This window comes from Podarcis filfolensis (genome assembly GCF_964270895.1).
Source record: "Podarcis filfolensis genome assembly, chromosome: 1".
NCBI classification, from domain to species: Eukaryota; Metazoa; Chordata; class Lepidosauria; order Squamata; family Lacertidae; genus Podarcis; species Podarcis filfolensis.
In genome coordinates this window covers 4,141,727-4,162,396 of record NC_139604.1, presented here as the reverse complement: position 1 = coordinate 4,162,396, position 20,670 = coordinate 4,141,727, and the positions used below count along the sequence as shown (strand labels likewise).

At 42.1% G+C, this 20,670-nt stretch overlaps 1 protein-coding gene and 1 long non-coding RNA gene across 8 annotated transcripts in view; one reads left to right on the top strand and one right to left on the bottom strand.

Annotated features, from left to right (window-relative positions):
• Nucleotides 1–18,744, bottom strand: part of LOC310743599 — a 265,247-nt gene extending 246,503 nt beyond the window's left edge. Inside the window, exon 1 of the long non-coding RNA XR_014539112.1 lies at nucleotides 18,480–18,744. This is a non-coding gene — a long non-coding RNA (uncharacterized lncRNA). The remainder of the gene's footprint in view (nucleotides 1–18,479) is intronic.
• USP40 (ubiquitin specific peptidase 40) overlaps nucleotides 1–20,670 on the top strand; it is a 53,065-nt gene that overhangs the window by 26,013 nt on the left and 6,382 nt on the right. For 5 of the 7 annotated variants that reach the window (XM_083626515.1, XM_083626514.1, XM_083626516.1 and 2 more), the window contains 13 exons: nucleotides 3,184–3,310; nucleotides 4,451–4,508; nucleotides 5,927–5,980; nucleotides 7,997–8,085; nucleotides 9,758–9,844; nucleotides 11,646–11,682; nucleotides 12,532–12,596; nucleotides 15,605–15,679; nucleotides 16,055–16,181; nucleotides 16,567–16,661; nucleotides 18,299–18,417; nucleotides 19,201–19,266; nucleotides 19,467–19,677. In XM_083626515.1, coding sequence (XP_083482641.1) covers nucleotides 3,184–3,310; nucleotides 4,451–4,508; nucleotides 5,927–5,980; nucleotides 7,997–8,085; nucleotides 9,758–9,844; nucleotides 11,646–11,682; nucleotides 12,532–12,596; nucleotides 15,605–15,679; nucleotides 16,055–16,181; nucleotides 16,567–16,661; nucleotides 18,299–18,417; nucleotides 19,201–19,266; nucleotides 19,467–19,677 — 1,210 coding nt within the window. Of the gene's footprint in view, nucleotides 1–3,183; nucleotides 3,311–4,450; nucleotides 4,509–5,926; nucleotides 5,981–7,996; nucleotides 8,086–9,757; nucleotides 9,845–11,645; nucleotides 11,683–12,531; nucleotides 12,597–15,604; nucleotides 15,680–16,054; nucleotides 16,182–16,566; nucleotides 16,662–16,754; nucleotides 16,796–18,298; nucleotides 18,418–19,200; nucleotides 19,267–19,466; nucleotides 19,678–20,670 lie in introns of all 7 variants that reach the window. The other 2 variants (XR_014551320.1, XR_014551321.1) reach the window with 1 other exon arrangement.

Below are 20,670 nucleotides of genomic sequence, written 5' to 3'. Positions count from 1 at the left end.
CCTTCCCCCCAACAGCCCCTGCCATCCCTTGCCATTCCTTTCTTTGCGGGCAGACTCTGGCAAAGTGACCTGGCTGCTGGCAGAGGTAACATTTCTTGGCGCTCTTTCCCTCCTTCTTCCTCCCTTCACTGGGATTTGAAACTGCGCGCGCGCGCGCTGTTCCAACTTCCATCGGCTCTCCGGGCGGGAAACTTGGCTCTGGAATCTCTGGAATGCGGAAATCCCTCCAACGCTCTTCTTTCCCCTCCCGCTTCTCCAAGGCTCTTGCCTCCTGGCGCGCTCCAATGGTCAGCGCTGATTTGGTCAGCTGGTCCATAGACTCCGCCCTGGGCGCCCGGGAAAGTTCGTCTTTCACCGCCGAAGAAAGCCCCTCTTCAAATAGCATTTGAATGGGTTCCGCCGATAGGTCCCACCCCAATCTATGTATCAACATTGTAAACTCAGTCCAGTACTCACGAACCGATCGGCTCCCCTGTTTGCAAGCCATCAATTGTCTGCGTACCAGTCCCTGTTCAATCTCGCTGGAAAACATCAAATCCATGGCGCGAAAAAACTTCCTCGCGTCCTTCAGCATGTCACTATTCCCTGCCATCAGGGGCCTGACCCAGTCTCTCGCCCCTCCTTCGAGATGGCCAATCACAAACGCCACTCGCAACGCCTCATCGGGAAAGTCATTAAACTGCAGTTCAAGAGCATACTGCATCTCTGTCCTAAAGGCTTGGTAGTTCCTGGGGTCCCCCCCAAACTTCTGCACCATTCCTGGCATCTTTCTTGCTAGTGTAGCGCCTTTTGCCTTTTCTGCATCCTGCGCCCTCCTTTCTTCTAGCCTCGCCGTTTGCATTGCTAGCTGGAGTTCCAACATTCTGTACCTTTCTTCCAGAGTTGGACCTCCTCCAGCTCCTCCTGCTCCTCCGGCTCCGGCTGGGTCACTCATGATGCCTCTCTGCACAAGCTGCTTTCAGGGACTGTCCGATTGCTGTGATGGGATGATGAGCTGCTTGTGCGTAAAATCCTGATCCCTCAGAGTTTGGCTAAGTTCCCAAACCTCTGTCTGTGATGGAGCTCCTTAAGCGTGGCTCCATCAATCGCTCGTTGAATCGGACAGTGGGCGTTTACGGAACTTCTTCCAGCATAAAAGCTCCTTAACGGAAACACGTCTTCTGGACTCTCGGCGTGACAGTTTCCGCCGAGGAGTGGGTGTTCCTAGGGGAGGTCCTGAAACCCCCCCACTGTTCTCGCTAGAAGTATCTCTGAGCTCTCCCTCCGACTCACTTTCCCTTGGAACTCCACTTCTCCCCCTGCTGGTCCCCTCCTCCGCTGAGTGGTCTCTCTCACCCTCCATGAGCCCTTTCACCTCCTTCGTCTCAGATGACAGTTCCCTGACACATATAGACAACGTTGAAGTGTTTTATCAGCTGTGGTCTGAGCTGGCCATAAAAATGCCAGCATTGCATCCTGAGCAGTCCATCAGATTATCCAAAACATGAACAACCATGATTCCTTCTTTGGCCGCAGAGAATTTGGGTAAAATTAAGCCTGCGACCTTAGGTGGTAGTGGGCCTGCCAATTGGGCGGGCATGAGCACAATTTCACCAGGTAAAACAGCGTCTTTGGTTTCCTGATTAATTAAATCAATGGTGAAATCAGAGGGTGTGTCCTTAGGAAAATTTTCAATAGTGGAAACTGACGGCGGAGGGCTCTCTATTTGTCCTGGCTCGAGAGCGGGGCCGCCATGGAGTTTCCCGAACTCCTGCACTGATTTGCCCAATGATAGCCTTTACCGCATTTTGGGCATTTTTTGGAAGGTTTAGCCTTATTGCCATCACCATTCCTATTTGCTCCTCCGCCAGGGGCTCTGCATTGTTTAGCAAAATGACCTGGGCGCTTACAATTGAAGCAGTTGCCTGTTGGCTTATTGCCAGCTTGGATGGCACCGGCAAGCAAAGACATCGCATGGCTCTGGCTTCCTACATCGGCACAGGTTTGAATCATATCAGCCAGGTCATATTTTGGGCGATGTACAACTGACTGCAATGCCTTCTTGCAGTCGGTGTTTGCATTTTCAAAAGCCAATTTTTTCATCAATTCATTTTGGGCTGTAGTGTTATCAACCTGCCTAGTGACTGATTCTTTCAATCTATCTATAAATTGATGGTAGGGCTCCGAATGCTGTTGCTTAATATTAACAAAGGAGCTCAGTGGTTGCCCTGAGACAGGGACTTTGCGAAAGGCGCGTTGCACACAGGTCGCAGTGTGACTAAAGTGTAAAGGTGTTAATTCATCCGTAGATGTGGTCAACTATGCATTAAGAACAAGTCAGGTACGAACTCAATGTGAACTGAACATTCTAGGAATGTTTCAGCTTAGAACGGTTTGCGCAGCATCATATGCAGAAGCGAAGCTTTCCTTCAGTTGTTAATTATGCAGTTGGCTCAGTCAGCAGCAATATGGCTAAAAATCGCCACCAGCAGATTTAAACCACAGCTACCATGGATGGGTTCCAAAGCTTCTGCAGGTTCACCCAAGGACACTATGCCATATCAAAAACTGCTTTTGAAAGTCTCACTGATTTCAAAAGATGATTGCTCTGCACCACACTTTTCAAGCAGTCAGAAGCCCCCAAACCCTTTGGACCCAGAATTCTAAGGGATCTGTAGCCCATGGGTTGAAAGGTTTGAACGGATTTGCACTAAGTATATGTATGTGCAACTGCATTCATCTTGATATGCAGCTGGTTATCTTTTTTCTTTGGGCTAAACTCTAGGTTGAAATCTGCTTGGAGCAGACATTAAGGCACTAAGATTACTTAACTTAGAAGTGTGCCATACATATTCATTGCAGTGTTTGAATAATTAATAAATAACCAAAAGAGGAGAAGGATAAAGAACAAGAAATCTAGTAGGCACATGATACTGACTAAAATCAAATTTACCACCTGGTGTTGTGACTTCTGACACTTGCATGTCTAGTACTGCCCACCACAGTGTCTCCTTGATGACAATGGGGGATTGGGGTTGTGCTGTGACTGATATTTGCAATATTAGTTTATTACATAAGAACGAGACCCTACCTTGCTGGGTCATTTAGTTGCTTAGATTAGTACCATTGTTTAGAATTCATTTCCCTGCATTTTGTCTTACATGTGGTGCACAATTATGCATTCTAAGCATGTGTTGTTTGCAGCATGGTGAATGTGGCAGGCGGCAATTTGACTGCTTTTACGCATGATATCAGCTGGTTACAAGTAAAAAATTTCTGTAGATTGGAGGCTGAAGAGATACAAGTTAAAATTACTGCAACTATTGAAACAGTAAGTAAAGCAACTGTGATTGCACGGCTCTGAGAGATTTCATCTCCACTGATTCATTTCCTTCCATTCAATTCAGCTCATCTACTTTGTTTTGCTTTCCAAATTGTCCAAGTCCAGAAAGCTGTTTACCTTGTTACTTTTGCCTGCTTGTGTTTTAGATGCTTATAGGAAAGTAGGAAGATGTGCATATATTTGTAACACCCCTAGTGTCAGCTGAGAATGTGAGGACTGATTCACACATTGCTTTTTAAACTAGGGCACAGAAACACACGTTTAAAGTGCTAAACACATATGGTAGATATACATTTAAATAGCTTTGCTTGTCTTCAATAAATGGGTTGTACTCAGTACAGTGTTAAGCAGATAGTACATGAGCACAAGAATTTCTCCTTGCACGGCGGAGCAGTCACCCCCTCTCCTCCCTGTGCACCCCCTAAATCTGCTGTGGGGTTTCCTCCACCCTCTGGAGCAGTTCAGGGGATGATGCAGGGGCACACGCAAGGGAAGGAAGGGGAAAACTGCATTGTGCTAGCACTTTGTGCTGCTTAGTTTCATACAACCTGAAGTATTTATGTATTTACTGTTTGTACATATGTTTGGTATTTGCAGCTGACTCCTTGCATAATTCCAATACATGTGTTACTGGACATCTTGTCCTTTACCTGCATGCATCTTAAGAACACAAGTTGGGAAATGTGATGTAGTCTATTACAAAAAAGGACTGAAGTGCAATTAAAATACATAAACAAGTTCCATATTACACACTTTTTGTGTCAAGGAAGTTAAAAATGTTTTAGTAATAGCTCATTAGGTTATGGAGAAACATAATTGATGCAAGTTGGGGAGATTCTTTTAAAATGCAAATAGCTGCATTTTATGGCTCAATAATACATTTAAGTCTATATTCATAGTCAACATACCTTATTGACTTTTCTATATTTCCTGTTCAGCTTATTCATCTGAAAATATACAAGGTTTTATAAGAGTAAAAGAAATGCAGTAAAATGAAATTTTTGGCTGCTAATAAAAATGTTTCAGCCATCAGCTGTTAAGGGGTTAAGTACTAAAACATAAACATTTATGAAATCTGCATTCCTTTGCTGAATCACATTTGCATTTAATTAATGGTTTTTATTTTAGGTGATGGCAGACATCAGGATTAAAGCAATAGAAGAAATGCAGTTGGACAAGGAGCTAGGTAAAATAGTTTTACAAAATTTAATTTTGTTCAGTTGGTTATTTCAGAGTTGGTGTTGAAGATATCAAGTGGTATCAGATCCAACAAAAGCTGCTACTAGAGGAATTTTCCTTGATTTCTTCCTTACCTCTGTGGCAGCTTTTAAGAGGATATAGGCGGCTGCAGGAGGAAGGATGGGTAGGTGAAAACAGCCTCCATTCACCCTGAACTGCATTTCCTCCAGCAGGAGCAACCATGGGAGCAGAATTATATGCATGGGACATGTTAATCCAACCCATTTATTCTTTTGCTTAAATCGTAGATAAAACAATAGGCATGTGGGTTTCTATCAGTTCTAACAGAAACTGCTAACAAAATGTATTTGTGTACATACAAAAGCTATCAAGGGAAGATGTTTGGTATGGACAGAAGAAATGGTAATTGCATATTATTATACAGGCATGAGAGCACCTGTGTGATTAAGGCAGAGGGATCAAGCACTTTCTACTACAGTAAGTCTACAACATACACAGGGGTTACATTCTGAAGATCACACCTAAAGCCAATATCACAGAGAGACAAAACTCATTAGATTCAGTGGCAGGTGGGATTGCCAAAGTCATCTTTCCCAGAACCCTGCCCCCTTTCCATTTATATTTTTGCCACAAACATAAAGCTGAATGCGCACGAGTTAAATGCACATAAGTTGTGAGCTTACTGTGTTTCAAAGACTGAACATTATAATCGTTCTAAAAGCAAGACAATTTGCCCCAACCACACAGTTCATTTTCTGGAAATGTTTACACATGCCCTTGAACATGACATGTATCTATTTTTGTAAATGTTTCTAATCTCAAATTAATTTAATCTCATTGTTTGAAATTTGTTTCTCTATTCTGAAATGCATATAAATGAGCAGAAACTCTGGCTTGGAAGGGATAGCTCAGTCAGTAAAGCATGAGATTCTTAATCTCTAGGTTGTGGGTTTTAGCCCCACACTGGGCAAAAAGATTCCTACATTGCAGATGGTTGGACTAGATAACCCTTGTGGTCCTTTCCAACTCTACAATTCTGTGATACTAAGACCCTGATGTTGGGAAAGGTTGAGGGCACAAGGAGAAGGGGACGACAGAGGACGAGATGGTTGGACAGTGTTCTCAAAGCTACCAGCATGAGTTTGCCCAAACTGCGGGAGGCAGTGGAAGACAGAAGTGCCTGGCGTGCTCTGGTCCAGGGGGTCACGAAGAGGCGGACACGACTAAACAACAACAACAACAACAACAACAACAACAACATTTTGTTCTGCATTCCAACCTGGAGGAGCAATTGGCCATTCAATTAAATTGTCTTTCTATTAATGAGGTGAAGAAAAATTCTGGCAAATGAAACTTTATAGATTTGTATTGATTCCATCTTTTTTCTCTTTTTTCATGCTGCAGTTAACAATAGCTGTCTCAGGCCCATTAGCAGAAATGGAAAACTTCTTTGTCCAGGTAAGCTCACATATCAGCCCTCCAAATACAGCTTAATGCAGCTGTATGTTTATGGTTGTGCTATCGTTTTTTTAAACAGAAGAAGTAGGGTTTATGATCAGGCAACCATTTGTTTTGTCTATGTTATTTGCAGCTTTTTTTAATTAGACATCAGATTCAGCTATACAGCAGCAGATAAAAAGTTTAAGGCAGGGGCCAGCAAACTTTTTCATCCGGGGGCCGGTCCACTGTCCTTCAGACCTTGGGGGGGCAGACTATATTTTGAAAAAAAATAATGAACGAATTCCTATGCCCCACAAATAACCCAGAGATGCATTTTAAATAAAAGGACACATTCTACTCATGTCAAAACATGCTGATTCCCAGACTGTCCGCGGGCCGGATTTAGAAGGTGATTGGGCCGGATCCGGCCTCCAGGCCTTAGTTTGCCTACCCATGGTTTAAAGTGTGTTTTGGGTGCAATATACAGTGTGACACTAGATGATGGTGGTGAGCCTTATGGAAAATTCAATGTATTTTTTAAAATGCTGCAAAAAAAGCATTTTCAGAACGGTTTATATGTGTGTAGATTACACCTTATGGTTGCATTGCATATTATATCATAGAAATGTAAAGTTGGAAGGGACTCCAGGGGCCATCTAGGCCAACCCCTTTCACTTCCCTTCACTTTGCCAAGCTACATAGACATTAGTTTATTCTTGTTGGTAAATAGGAGAAAGGGTGTTTTGATTTTTAAACTTTTAACATTTGCAAGGGAATAAAGACTACCCACCCTCACATGGCACTGGGTAAGAAAGAGGGGGTTAGTGTTGTTTTTTACTGAAGCCAGGAGGCTAAGCATGAGAACAGAAGCTGGGGGCGGGGGGAAGAAGCAAGAATTGCAGAATGTTTTAGCTGGAGGATCAGCATAAAGGGAATCTTTGAACTGTTGTGAATTGCTTTCACAGAAAGAGGAAATGAATTAAATCTGGAGAAACGGATCAAAGGATTTGCCAACAACAATAAAACAATTGGAACTTTGGATTTGCATGTTACCAGGCGATGAAGTTCTTTGAAAGAATAATTATTTTAAACTAACGTCTATGTAGGTTGGCAAAGTGAAGAGTAGTTATATTGGATTTATCAAAAATACCTTATAGTCAAATAATAGTACAAGCACTAACTGAAATATGAACAGCCAATGGAAAAGAATAAAGGAAAAAATAATTAATGATAAAATGTTAAACTATTTTGAGTAAAGGACTGGGAAGCAGAGGTTCCTGGGTGTATCAGTGCCAACTTCCATGGTGTTATTAGGTATCATCTATAGCAGGCATGTCCAACAGGCAGATCGTGATTTACTGGTAGATCACTGGACGTCTGCGGTAGGTCACTGGTAGATCATTGGCTCCCCCCAAAGAAGCTGAACAATTCTGACTCCCCTAAAAACAGCTCAACATTTTACCTCCTCCCTGAAAAAACTCAACAACTTTGACCCAACCCCCCCCCCCAAAATGGAGACCTTCCTTTAAAAGGCTCAACAACTTTGACCACCACTTTTTAACTCTGTGAGTAGATCGCAGTCTCTTGTGAGTCCCCCCCCCCCCGATCTATAGATAGGTTTCAAGGTGAGTTCCCTTCTTTTGGCTGAGATGGATTTAAAGGGAGGTTTAGACTACAGCTTGGTCCATTGGGTAGGGTCATGCTAAACTCAGTGCCCTGCCTCCGGTGAAGTTTTCCACCTCCATTGACGGCAGAAGCTGGCTGCAGACGGCATCCACGAGCTCACATCGTCCCTCCCCTCCAAATTCCGGGTGGGGGGGACCGGTTAAGCCTCCTCTGGCCCCCCTCCCTCCCTCAGGCTTTGGAAAGCCTCAGGGGAACTACTTCCACGTTTGTGGCCAGAAACAGAAATCTAAACCCAGTCTTTCTAATTTGTATGAGGTGCAGTGCATTTTGGAGTTTCCTGATTAATTTTTACATTACTGCTTTAAGAAACAAAGCATGATTCTTTGTTCCTGTTTTGGGCTACTTAAGTGCCTGAGGATTATACTGTTAAAGAAGCAGAGCTGAAAATGGGAAGCCTTCTAGGACTGTGCTCTGGGAAAGCTCCAACAGCCACTGAGGTAAGACTAACTGTATAAGAAGGTTTTACAAGGGCTTTTGGAAACATTTGTCACTATTTTTATTCTTGTCATTTTGTTGTTGGCACTGTTAGTGGCAGAATAAGGTAAGTGTACCTTTGGGTGAAGCCCACGCCTTGCTGAAGTTTAATCCAATGGTTTGTTCCCATGGATTCCTCCACTGAAATAAGCTGAGTGGAGGCAATTTTCTTTCATTTCCCCCTTCCAGATTCAGTTTCTGCACCACCTTCCATGCTGTTGTAGAGGGTCTCCAGCCCTCTGGAGCAGTTTTGCAGAGGGCTGCAGTGGGTAGGGAGAAAATCGCCTATCTTCCTCTTACATAAGCAGAAGCTTCTGTTGGATGAAAAGCAGTCATGCAAGGAGAATGGTAGTGTTAAATTCCACCCACAGTGTGTTTAAGGCATGTCACTGCATTGTTCACAGCTAGTGTACTGAATATTAGTAGTTTCCTTTGAAATTCCACATAACAGTGTCTTGTTTATAAATTGTTTCCTTAAATCCCAGCGCTGGGTCAATCTTTTATTAGCAATCAACAGAACCTTTGGTTTGTTTAGGTTCAGAAAAACTGTGATCTTATAAGGGGTAACAGTAATGTATTGAACCATTGCTCCCTAGTTATTGAACATAGAACTAAATGAAACTTACACTGTCAGGGTTCAAAATAGTAGCCTGAATGACTAGCATCAGCTCCCAATAGTGTCTGGAGGGGGGAAAGTAACTCTTAACCTTCTGCTTTAGATCCTTTAACTGAAGATACCAGAGAATGAACCTTAAATCTTTTGTATATGTGCTCTGCCATTAACTTATGCCCCTCCCAAACTAAAAATACAGTTGAAAAAAGGAATTTACAGAGCAATCCTATTGCGTTGGGGAGAGGGAGGATCAATGGTGGATGAGCAGTCATACACTAAGCTTTGGTGGGCTCAAGGCTGGCAGGGTGGAAGGTAAGGGGAAGGCATATTTCTTTTTGGTCCAGTGGGAGTGAAAATAAACATACTTTCTTCCAGCAGTGTGTTTGGCGTATGTGAGAGCTTTGGATCTAGTGGATTTGATCTAACCCTTGGGAATGCCTCCATTGTGCCCTCTGTGCTATTGTAGCATTAATGGCAGGGAAATACAGATGGTGGTACCCCCCCCAATACTGTCTGAGAGGGGGCTTACAAGGGCAGATCATCCAGTCTGCAGTTGGATCTCCTCCTCCACCACCACCACCTGTGGAGAGAGAGATCCACTAAATTCTGTAGCCCTTGGGACGCCATCCCAAAGAACATAGGATTGTGCACTTACACTTGTTTTCAGCCACATACTTTCATTTTAAATTCAAAACACATTATGGATGCTTACATTCAGATATTCATATTTCAGACATAGAAATATTTCCTCTCCCCCCAATCACCTGTGATAAGCAACATTCTTCCCCAGAGGATTAAACAGGGGAGCTTTTATTAATTGAAAGACTATTTTGTTACTGTTTTAGGCCATTGATATGTCACTAAATGCCAAACTTTACAAATTGATTTGATGACTTATTTTCATGGCTGCCATATTCCGTATTGGATTATGTGTCCATGAAATGCCTTAATCTTAAAATGTGAAGTATGCTAAGCTTAACTGTATATGGAGCAAGAAACCTGATTAATCATCTTTCTTCTAGCTTTTTCTGTATTATATTGTGGGCCATGAGCTTCAGTCTAGTCCAGAGATGGAGATAGTGGTGGAGGAGACTACAACTGTAAGAGAGGTAAATACAGGAGCTATAAATTCTGTGTAAACACATTGCTGTAGAGATATTTCAAAATTCTGGCTTGGCTACTCTAGTACTACCACTATAGCACTGTAGTGCTGTTGTAGACAGTGGTTCAAAATTGAATGTTCCTCTGGAGAAACAAAAAAACCTTAAAATGCAAAAATGAATTGGCTTTTTAGGTTTACATAATTTGATCAGTCTAATCAGAGATCAGCAAACAAGTTTAAATAATTTAGTAATAAATAAATAAAATGAGGCTATGAGCAAATGACATATCTATTTTGTTCTGTGTGGTGTAATAGGGAATGAAAAACAAAATCTTAAAGATTGCCTTTTTAAGGTTGAAGTGGTAGTTTTTAATTTAAATTGTACATCTGCTGTTAGACTTATGCAGACAATTAAGAATACACCTTCCCACAATACTGACCTAATTCCTGGTTTTAACATTTTATGTGTGTGTGTTTTTGTATGGTTCTGTGTTCTGTTTCCTAGTTCTTCTGGATCTCTCAGTGGCGTTTGATACCATCAACCCTGACATCCTTCTGGACTGTCTAAAGGGGCTGGGAGCTGGGGGCACTGTTATACAGTGGTTCCGCTTCTTCCTCCTGGGCCGTGTCCAGAAAGTGGTGTTGGGGGATAAGTGTTCGGACCCCTGGGCTCTCACTTGTAGGGTGCCTCAGGGTTCCGTCCTCTCCCCCATGCTTTTTAATATCTATATGAAGCCGCTGGGAGAGATCATCAGGGGGTTTGGGCTGGGTGTTCATCAGTATGCAGATGACACCCAGCTCTACCTCTCTTATAAATGAGAACCAGTGAAGGTGGTGAATGTCCTGTGTGAGTGTCTGGAGGCGGTTGGAGGATGGAAGGCGGCTAACAGATTGAGGTTGAATCCTGACAAGACAAGTACTGTTTTGGGGGGATGGGGCAGGCAGGTGTGGGGGACTCCCTGGTCCTAAATGGGGTAACTGTGCCCCTGATGGGCCAGGTATGCATCCTGGGAGTCATTTTGGACTCACAGCTGTCCATGGTGGCACAGGTCAATTCTTTGTCCAGAGCAGCTGTCTACCCTCTCCATCTAGTACACAGGCTGAGACCCTACCTGCCCACGGACTGTCTTGCTTGGACTACTGCAATGCGCTCTACGTGGGGCTACCTTTGAAGGTGACCCGGAAACTACAATTAATGCAGAATGTGGCAACTAGACTGGTAACTGGGAGTGGCCGCTGAGACCATTTAACACTGGTCCTGAAAGACCTACATTGGCTCCCAGTACGTTTCCGAGCACAATTCAAAGTGTTGGTGCTGGCCTTTAAACACCCTAAACGGCCTCAGCCCAGTATACCTGAAGGAGTGCCTCCACCCCCATCGTTCTGCCCGGACACTGAGGTCCAGCTCTGAGGGCCTTCTGGCAGTTCCCTCACTGTGAGAAGTGAGGTTACAGGGAACCAGGCAGAGGGCCTTCTCGGTAGGGGGACCCGCCCTGTGGAACGCCCTCCCATCAGATGTCAAGGAAATAGACAACTCTCTGACAACGTCAAACATTAAAAACTTCCCTAAACAGAGCTGCCTTCAGATGTCTTCTAAATCTGAAGGCAGCCCTGTTTAGGGAAGTTTTTAATGTTTGACGTTTTATCAGGGGTTTTTAATAGTTGGGAGCTGCCCAGAGTGGCTGGGGAAATACTTAGTTTAGAAATATTTTTATAAATAAAATAAATTGTCATGATGTACCACAGTGAGTGCTGTTCATCAGTATTTAAATTTTACTAACTTTGGTTATGGTGTATTTTTCTTTCAGTGTTTAAATTTAATGCTGAAGAAGTCTGGCTTAGCTGGTTAGTATAAATTTATTATAAATGTTATTATCTTTATTTTAATTCTTTATTGTTATTAAATATTACTGTTGTGAAAATTTTGAAGCCAACAACAAGAATTGTGCCATAAAGCAGTCTTTACAGTGGCAAAATATTGTTCGTGATTTTAGTGCGCTTTGGCAGGAATCTAAAAGTCACCTAGTCTAAGGGAAAATCCCCCACATCTAATTATTTGCTAAGTTGGTATAATTGAAATACAATATTCTCAAAATGGCATCTCTCTTGCTACACCACCTCAGACCTCTATATTGAGTGATAACCCCACGTTAGTCATACTCTGAGTAGATCAATTACATTCAATAGACTTAAGTAACTTAAGTGTTGATTATCAACAGATGCTCTCTGAGTGTGGCTTATGAGGCAATGCAAGCCCAGCTGGTCGGGTGCCACATAGCAGTAGGAGGGCCACCCCTACACCTGCAGCCCTGCTCTGTACAGCAACCAGGGATGGAAGAGGGGGGGCAGGATTATCCTAGCTGGAATAGTGATGAGGTCTGCAGATGCCACCTCAGACCTTCCCTTCCTCTGGAACACTGTTTTTATTCAGTGGGCAGAAGGGGAAGCTCTGCACATGACTCTGGAACTGCTCTGGTGGTGGCAGCCTGCAAGATGCCAGCCGAACAGAGTGAAAGGACATCTGCTCAATCTCAGTGCCCCCCAGCCCAGCACAAGGAGGATTTGGATTGCTCTGCCCATTGTATGTGGCCCGCTGTATTTAATAAAATGATAAATATGCAGGAACAATATTCGTGATGTGACTCTTGTTATTTTTTATGTTTCACTTTGATGATTTCCTGGTTTCTTTTGCAGGGGACAACTGGCACTTGAGAAAGATTGACTGGTGCTATGAAGCTGGGGATGCGTTAAGTGAGGAAGTAAAAAAGCTAATTTTTTACATTCATTTTTTACATTCATTTACATAAGTATTCCTTTTGATATTACTTCTATAGGACTTTGTAAATACTGTATAAAGGTTATAGCTCCTGTGAACATACTTGTTAGTCCAAAATACATGTGCAACTGTAGCCCCATTATTTAACCCATTACTACTTCAATACTTTTAGTGCCCTTTACAAATTGGAAATCAGTTATTTAAAAATGGCGTTGAGATTCTGCTCTAGGCAGACGGGGTATACTGCTTACATTCCCCTCCCTTCTTTTTATTTATTTTTTCTTGTGTGAGCTTTGGTTAGGTGCACTCCTTCCTTTTGTACACAGGTGGGTAATACTGTTACTGGGACAACCAAAGGGTCACCAAAAATGTGGCAAACTTTCAGGCTTTCTAGAACTCTTTGTCAGGCAAAATATTACATAGAGCAGGATGTAGTGCAAGAAGGAAAACTGAAATGAAAAGAAAAGTAGGAAATGTAAGTTACCGTGTATCTTGTAACCATGAAATCAGCATGTAGACTTGGTTCCAAGATGGAAATTGCAGGTTAAGTTAGCCCCTCTGAAAAGTAATGAGTAGTATTAACCATTAAGTAATACTACCATATATGACTTCAATTGACTATTTTACCTAATACAGCAGGCTTCCTCAGCCTCAGCCCTCCAGATGTTTTTGGCCTACAACTCCCATGATCCCTAGCTAGCAGGACCAGTGGTCAGAGATGATGGGAATTGTAGTCTCACAACATGGGATGATGGGATGATGGGAATTGTAGTATCACAACATCTGGAGGGCCGAGGTTGAGGATGCTGTAATACAGCATCCAAAATCAATCCCTGGCTTTGCCAAGATAAAGGCTACAATGTTTCTCATTACTTCTGCAATCTTCTTACCCAGGAATCTGTGTATTTTCTTTAAGATGTGGATCAGATCTGGAATACAAGTCAGACGGTGTTTTCTCAGACCATGGGAAAGTTTGCCACATTTTTGGTGACCCTTTGGTTGTCCCAGTAACTAACCTGATCTTATTTTTTGACAGAATTACAAGCCTGGTAGATGAAGGGAACGTAGTGGATGTAGCCTACCTTGATTTCAGCAAGGCATTTGACAAGGTGCCCCATGATATTCTTGTAAAGAAGCTGGTAAAATGCGGTCTTGACTATGCTACCACTCAGTGGATTTGTAACTGGCTGACTGACCGAACCCAAAGGGTGCTCATCAATGGTTCCTCTTCATCCTGGAGAAGAGTGACTAGTGGGGTGCCACAGGGTTCTGTCTTGGGCCCGGTCTTATTCAACATCTTTATCAACGACTTGGATGATGGACTCAAGGGCATCCTGATCAAATTTGCAGATGACACCAAACTGGGAGGGGTGGCTAACACCCCAGAGGACAGGATCACACTTCAAAACGACCTTGAGAACTGGGCCAAAACAAACAAGATGAATTTTAACAGGGAGAAATGTAAAGTATTGCACTTGGGCAAAAAAAATGAGAGGCACAAATACAAGATGGGTGACACCTGGCTTGAGAGCAGTACATGTGAAAAGGATCTAGGAGTCTTGGTTGACCACAAACTTGACATGAGCCAACAGTGTGACGCGGCAGCTAAAAAAGCCAATGCAATTCTGGGCTGCATCAATAGGAGTATAGCATCTAGATCAAGGGAAGTAATAGTGCCACTGTATTCTGCTCTAGTCAGACCTCACCTGGAGTACTGTGTCCAGTTCTGGGCACCACAGTTCAAGAAGGACACTGACAAACTGGAACGTGTCCAGAGGAGGGCAACCAAAATGGTCAAAGGCCTGGAAACGATGCCTTATGAGGAACGGCTAAGGGAGCTGGGCATGTTTAGCCTGGAGAAGAGGAGGTTAAGGGGTGATATGATAGCCATGTTCAAATATAGAAAAGGATGTCACATAGAGGAGGGAGAAAGGTTGTTTTCTGCTGCTCCAGAGAAGCGGACACGGAGCAATGGTTCCAAACTACAAGAAAGAAGATTCCACCTAAACATTAGGAAGAACTTCCTGACAGTAAGAGCTGTTTGACAGTGGAATTTGCTGCCAAGGAGTGTGGTGGAGTCTCCTTCTTTGGAGGTCTTTAAGCAGAGGCTTGACAACCATATGTCAGGAGTGCTCTGATGGTGTTTCCTGCTTGGCAGGGGGTTGGACTCGATGGCCCTTGTGGTCTCTTCCAACTCTATGATTCTATGATTCTATTCTATGATTCTAGGGTTTATTCCAGAACCATAGGATGGCTGTATGGGACCTAGCCTGCAATTTCCATCATGGAACTGAGTACATGTTGACCTCACAGCAACAGCATCTAGTCAGTGGGTGGGAACAGAACCTGGCAGTGACCTGGATGCTCAGCTTTCTCACCTCCAGCAGGCCCACCTGTTAATCACCTAACACCACCCTGAGTCAGGTGGCCCAGTCTACCTTCACAAGGCAGTAAAGAGAAATCCTAGCCAATCCAAGCAGGACTTGAAGTCCCTGATAATCAGCTGATTGGCACTGACTTTGAAACCTCACTTTTGACAAGAATCAGCTCCACTCAGGATCTCGGATTGGAATTTCCTGAGTGGAAAGTAATCCCAGAGGGGTTTGCATTTGGTGCCCTTTTTTCTCTTAGGTGTATTGTTCTAACCAATGACTTGTAGCAATCGTATTAATAAAATAATACAGAACTTACACCTGTAATATAAGCCAACATCTATTTTGGAAGAGAGAGAAGATACCAGACACCCCAACAAGCACTATAAATACATGCCCCATTTGCCAAGGAACAATCAGGAACACATTTTAGGGTTCCCAGTTGTTCCTTTGCAGCCATGTTGGTACACCTGAGTCGTCGGGGGGTGGGGGGCAGTCTTGGGGCAGAGGATTTCCCATTGCTGAAAAAAACTTTGGAGGGTTTTTCCCCTTATGGATAAAACATTGCTATCTTTTGCGTTTTCTGTATTCTCTTACATGTTTACTTTTTTTCCCTCAGGCTGCCACACTAAAAGAACTAAATGTCTGCAGTGGGGATATACTGAATGTTGCTGAGGGGAATCTTCCGCCAAAGGTGAAATAGCATTTTTTGTATTAAAGTGTAGTATTTAGGAAGCTGGCCTTTCAGTTTCAGCATAGCAGTGACAGCAGCATGCTGAAGTAATGTAATCAGTTTTCCCAGAGAAAACCTGGTAGTTAAATCTGAAAAAAATGATTATTTTCAATAAAGGCTGGGGGAGAGACGACTGTGTGCCATCCTAACGCTCCACCCCTCAACCTGGGGCAGGACATTGGGATTTATCTGCAAATCATAGACCACTGAGCACTCTGCATTGTTTTTGTTTAATCCTTTATTCAGAAGTATTACAATTAGTATCTGTTCTAAAGCCCACATTTTTTGTTTCCTTGTAGCAGTAAATTATAGAATATTTTTCATTAATTCCCAAAGGGGTTCCTGAAAGTGTCTGTCTGGTGGTACAAAGCCTTCTCTCAGTCAAGGCACAAAAGGAACAGGCAAGACCAAGGAAACTCTGTCTGCAAAAAAATGGAAGCTCTGGAACTGTCCACATCTGGAGGTAAGTTATAAGTCTCCAAGCAATACAAACAAACAAACAAAAACTAAAACTAAATATATTTTCAGCCCTGGAAGTAGCTATTTAGCCACCCCCATATCACCATGTCAGCAAGAGTTTGTATCTGAATTATTATTATTATTAATTATTTTTTGAAGTTCAGTGTAAATAATCATTTCTTGGACCAGACACTTAAAAAGAAACAGGGGAAGCCCTTGTAAGGCACTGAGATAGGGCTATTTATTTCTCTTTTAATTAGGTGAGGGAGAGCACAGAGCTTGGAGCTCCATTTTAGTTTAGTTATTGATAACACAATTCATGTTTTACTAATTGTGTAACTGAAGAACTCTAAATTTAATTAAACTCTGACTCTTGATGTTCTTTAAAGATACACCAACATTTCTACAAAGTGAAGTTGACCTATGTTATGTGGGTGATATAGAAATCTCAGGAGACGCTTTCCTGGAAGACCTAAAGATGCAGGTTAGATATTACATTTTGTTAAGCGAAGACAAATCTACTCATTAAGTAAGATCTATTAATATATATTTTTTATTTCCTTTCCTCTGTCTCCAGTATGTTCTGATATGGCATTTGCTTAGATGCCATTTTCAGTGGTAAGTACAACCAGGGACTTTTGAGACACTTCCTAATATCCACTCCTAGCAGTTTGTCATCTGTTTCATGTGTCCTTAGCTGCAAGACTCATGTTACACTTTCATCAGAATTACAATTTCTGTATGTGAATGCAGAATATGCAGTATCGCAAGAACCACTCTGCATTTTGACACGAGTTCCTTTATTAATGGTTTTTGTGTATGTGTCCTTCGTGTGTGGGGTGTAAGAGGTTGGTGATAATATTTGTGAAATTAACTAACGGGAAACTTTTAGGTGAGGTGAAACATGAGCATAAACAGTTGTTTCATAATGAATCAGGCCATTGCTCCATCTAGTCCAGAACTGCCTTCTTCAACTGACAGCAGCTTTCTAAGATCTCAGACAGTGCTTTTTCTCAATTTTGCTATCTGAAACCCTTTTTAATAGGTTTAATCCTGGACACCTTCCCAAGGTCTTTTGCGTGCTCTGCCACTAAGTTCCTGAACAGTAATCGAATTCTTAAAGGGGGGAAAAACCAAGACATACAACTTTCATTGAGATTTCACTGCATTGACATGGAAAATTGGCTGTAGCCCAGTTAAGACATAGTTTAATACAAACTATGTTTTAATATGAATGAGTTTTTCTCCAATCGAATCATAAATGTTAAAAAGTTCTGATCTTGGCTTATCACTATAAATTGTTTGGAGAACAGAAACCATAAGCCCCGTTTGGACAACAGATTCTGGCCTGTGGCATGGCAGGAGGGGGGTTGCCCAAACCCCAGTTTGTGATTAGTTTCGTCCAAACAAACAAAGCCATGTTCAGATGAAACAAGCCATGAGCCAGTTTTAGGCAACACAACAAGTCAAGACTCCGGTTTCTTTTTCTGCAGTGTAGCAGGAGCAGGGGAGAAATGCTGTAGAAACTGTTGAGCAGCCTGCAATGGCCTGCTACTCATTTACATTACGGGTGAACCAGGCCTGTGTTACATCCCAGAGACAACAGTTGTTTGGTGAGACTAGTGGATTAGTAAAGGAGCCTCTATGAGCCTCTACACACTGAGATGATTGGGGGAGGGTTTTGGACTAGTACACCTTCCTCTGCCCTTCCTTGTAACTAGAAAGTAACATGAAAGCCAGTTGTGTACCGAAGTTTCCATGCTCAAATAAGCATTGTTCCACCTGATTCTGGTGTTAAGCTTTATGCATAAAAATAGAGTGGGTATAAGTCTGAGATCTGCTCCCAGTAGCACTGCATATAGAGGTTGCAGTGTGGGGAATTATCTTTTGAAGATTTTATGTGATGTAGATTTTATCAGAAAATAAAAAATTCCCTAGGATCCTCTACAACATTGCATTTCAAGAATATTGGGGGAAATAGTAAAGTTATTAAAAGAAATGTGATGTGGTGGTTAAAAATTATGCTTACATTTGTAGTCCTGCAAGTTAGAAAATTACTAGTTTTCTGAGCTTAAACTAACATTTATTCTAAAATTGCTAGCAAAGTACTTTTCTTTTCAGGTGATGACTTTGCCATTCTCTGAAGAGTTTAGTATTCCACTACCTGAGTTTCTCCGTGTTTGGACAATGGAAAATAAGTGCCCTTGCAGGCTTTTACGAAACAATAAGCAGCAACTCCAGTAGGTTTCTATGTATAACATTCAGTTAAATAAATGTTAATGCAATATATTTTTACCATTACAGTGGTGCCTCGCAAGACGAATGCCTCGCAAGACGAAAAATGCGCAAGACGAAAGGGTTTTTCGGTTTTTGCGTTGCTTCACAAGACGATTTTCCCTATGGGCTTGCTTCGCAAGACGAAAACGTCTTGCGAGTTTGTTCGCTTTTTTGTTAAAGCCGCTTGAAGAGGCGCAGTTGCGACGGACCGTGCTTCGCAAGACGAAAAACATCGCAAGATGAAAAGACTCGCGGAACGAATTAATTTTGTCTTGCAAGGCACCGCTGTATTTTTAAGTAACACTGCAATCCTACACACTTAACTAAGAGTAAATCACTTTGAATTTGGTGGGATTATGATTCACATACTTTGAGGCTGAAATCCATTTTCCTAAAAGAAAGTTTTCAGTGGGTTTTACTTTTCAGTAGGCATGTGTGTGGTTGTCCTGCAAGCATTCATTCAGTTGTTCTTTACTATCGTAAGCAATTAAAACAAACTAAGCATCATTGATTGTGGCCTAGACTTCTTTTTGATTAATTCTTTTCAGGAAGGTAATCTGTTCTGTCTGTATAAATTAGGTAGAGGATTTCTAACTACCTTGTGTAGTTCTGGCAACAGTTAAATTGACAGTCTATGATATTTCAAAATCCAGCTTCTAAGTGTGGAACTTGTATTTTTTAAAAAATTATTTATATCCTGCCTTTCCTATTCTGAATTTAAAATATTTACTATGTTTCTTTTTCAGTAAATTCAAACTAGGAAACAGAGTGGAAATTTGTATAGAGCCTTTACACAAGGAAGAAAATCTTGGGTAAGCTATTCAGCCACAATTCATCAAAACAGGTTTTAGAAAACCTTGTAAAATATTTCTTTCAAATCCCAATTATTCTGAATTTTCCTTCTATAGTACTTTTTTAAAAAAAGAGTAGGGAATCTATGGATTCTCTGTGACATTAATGTAGACATATATTTTGAGAATGTTAATTGCATTGTGTATGTTTCTTATTACAGACCAAAGGATTTGCTTCTGCGAGTGCAGATGGGCATACCAGGGGAAAGAGATTATTACCATCCTGTGGATTTGGTATGGGATATCTCCAAAGAGTGTACAGCATGTGCATTGAGACAAAGAATTGCTTCATACTATTCATTACCAGCAGAGCAAATTGAAATTGCTAAATATTCTCCTGAGAAGTTTGAATGGATACCAATATGTAGTTGGGTAAGCTAAGAGATGCCAGAGACATGGAGCAATATTGTCAACAATTCTTTGAATTGACATTTCACATTATCTAAATAAAAGATGCCTGTGTAACAATGACATTTAACACAGGAAGGGTTGAAAGAGAGAGAAACGGGATAAGTTCTTTTAATATTGATCTTACCTGTTCTTTGTGCTGACTGACACTACTGTACTTACCTAAACGTAATGCGCCATTGAATTTAATGTGTACCCTAAATTTCGCAACGTCATTTGTCAAAAACGGGTGCACATTATATTCTTTCTTCCATCTGATCCCTCTTCCCTTCTCTCTGGTCGGGAAGGGAAAAGAAGGAAGGAAGGAGGGAAAGGAAGAAGGAGAGCAGCTGCGATCTGGGCTGGAGAGGGAGAGATGAAGGGGGAGAGATGAAGGAAGAGAGCAGAGTAGTGCAGTGGGTAAGGACTGCCCCTACTGGGCTCAGGGAGCAGAGCACCAGGAAACAGGGCAAGCAAGGCACTCTAGGCACACACTGGCAGACGCAGCCAGCTCCTCTTTGAATTGTTGTGTCATCCTCATCATGGTAATTAGTAGTTGTATAGGGGTTGTTTTTCTTTTTGTAAGAAAGCAATAATGCACCAAAAAAGAGAGAGAAAAGATTCACAATGTAGGGGTAAAAAGTTAAGATTAGGTGATGGGAACAGTCAAGGAAAATTAACATACTGTATTTATTCAAATGTAATGTGCCATTGAATCCCTAATTTTCATACCGTAATTTGGCAAAAAAAGGACGCTTTACATTCAAGTAAATATGGTAATTCACTGCCTTATCTCTTTCCCTGGTTTATAGCTTTGGCACCACTTCTTTTTTAAAAAAAAAAACACACCAAAAAAACCCTGGCTTTCTTCTTGAGGTAGTCTCATCCTGTCAGTGATAAGTGGGTGGCGCTGTGGTCTAAACCACTGAGCCTCTTGGGCTTGCTGATCAGAAGGTCGGCGGTTCAAATCCCCGCGAC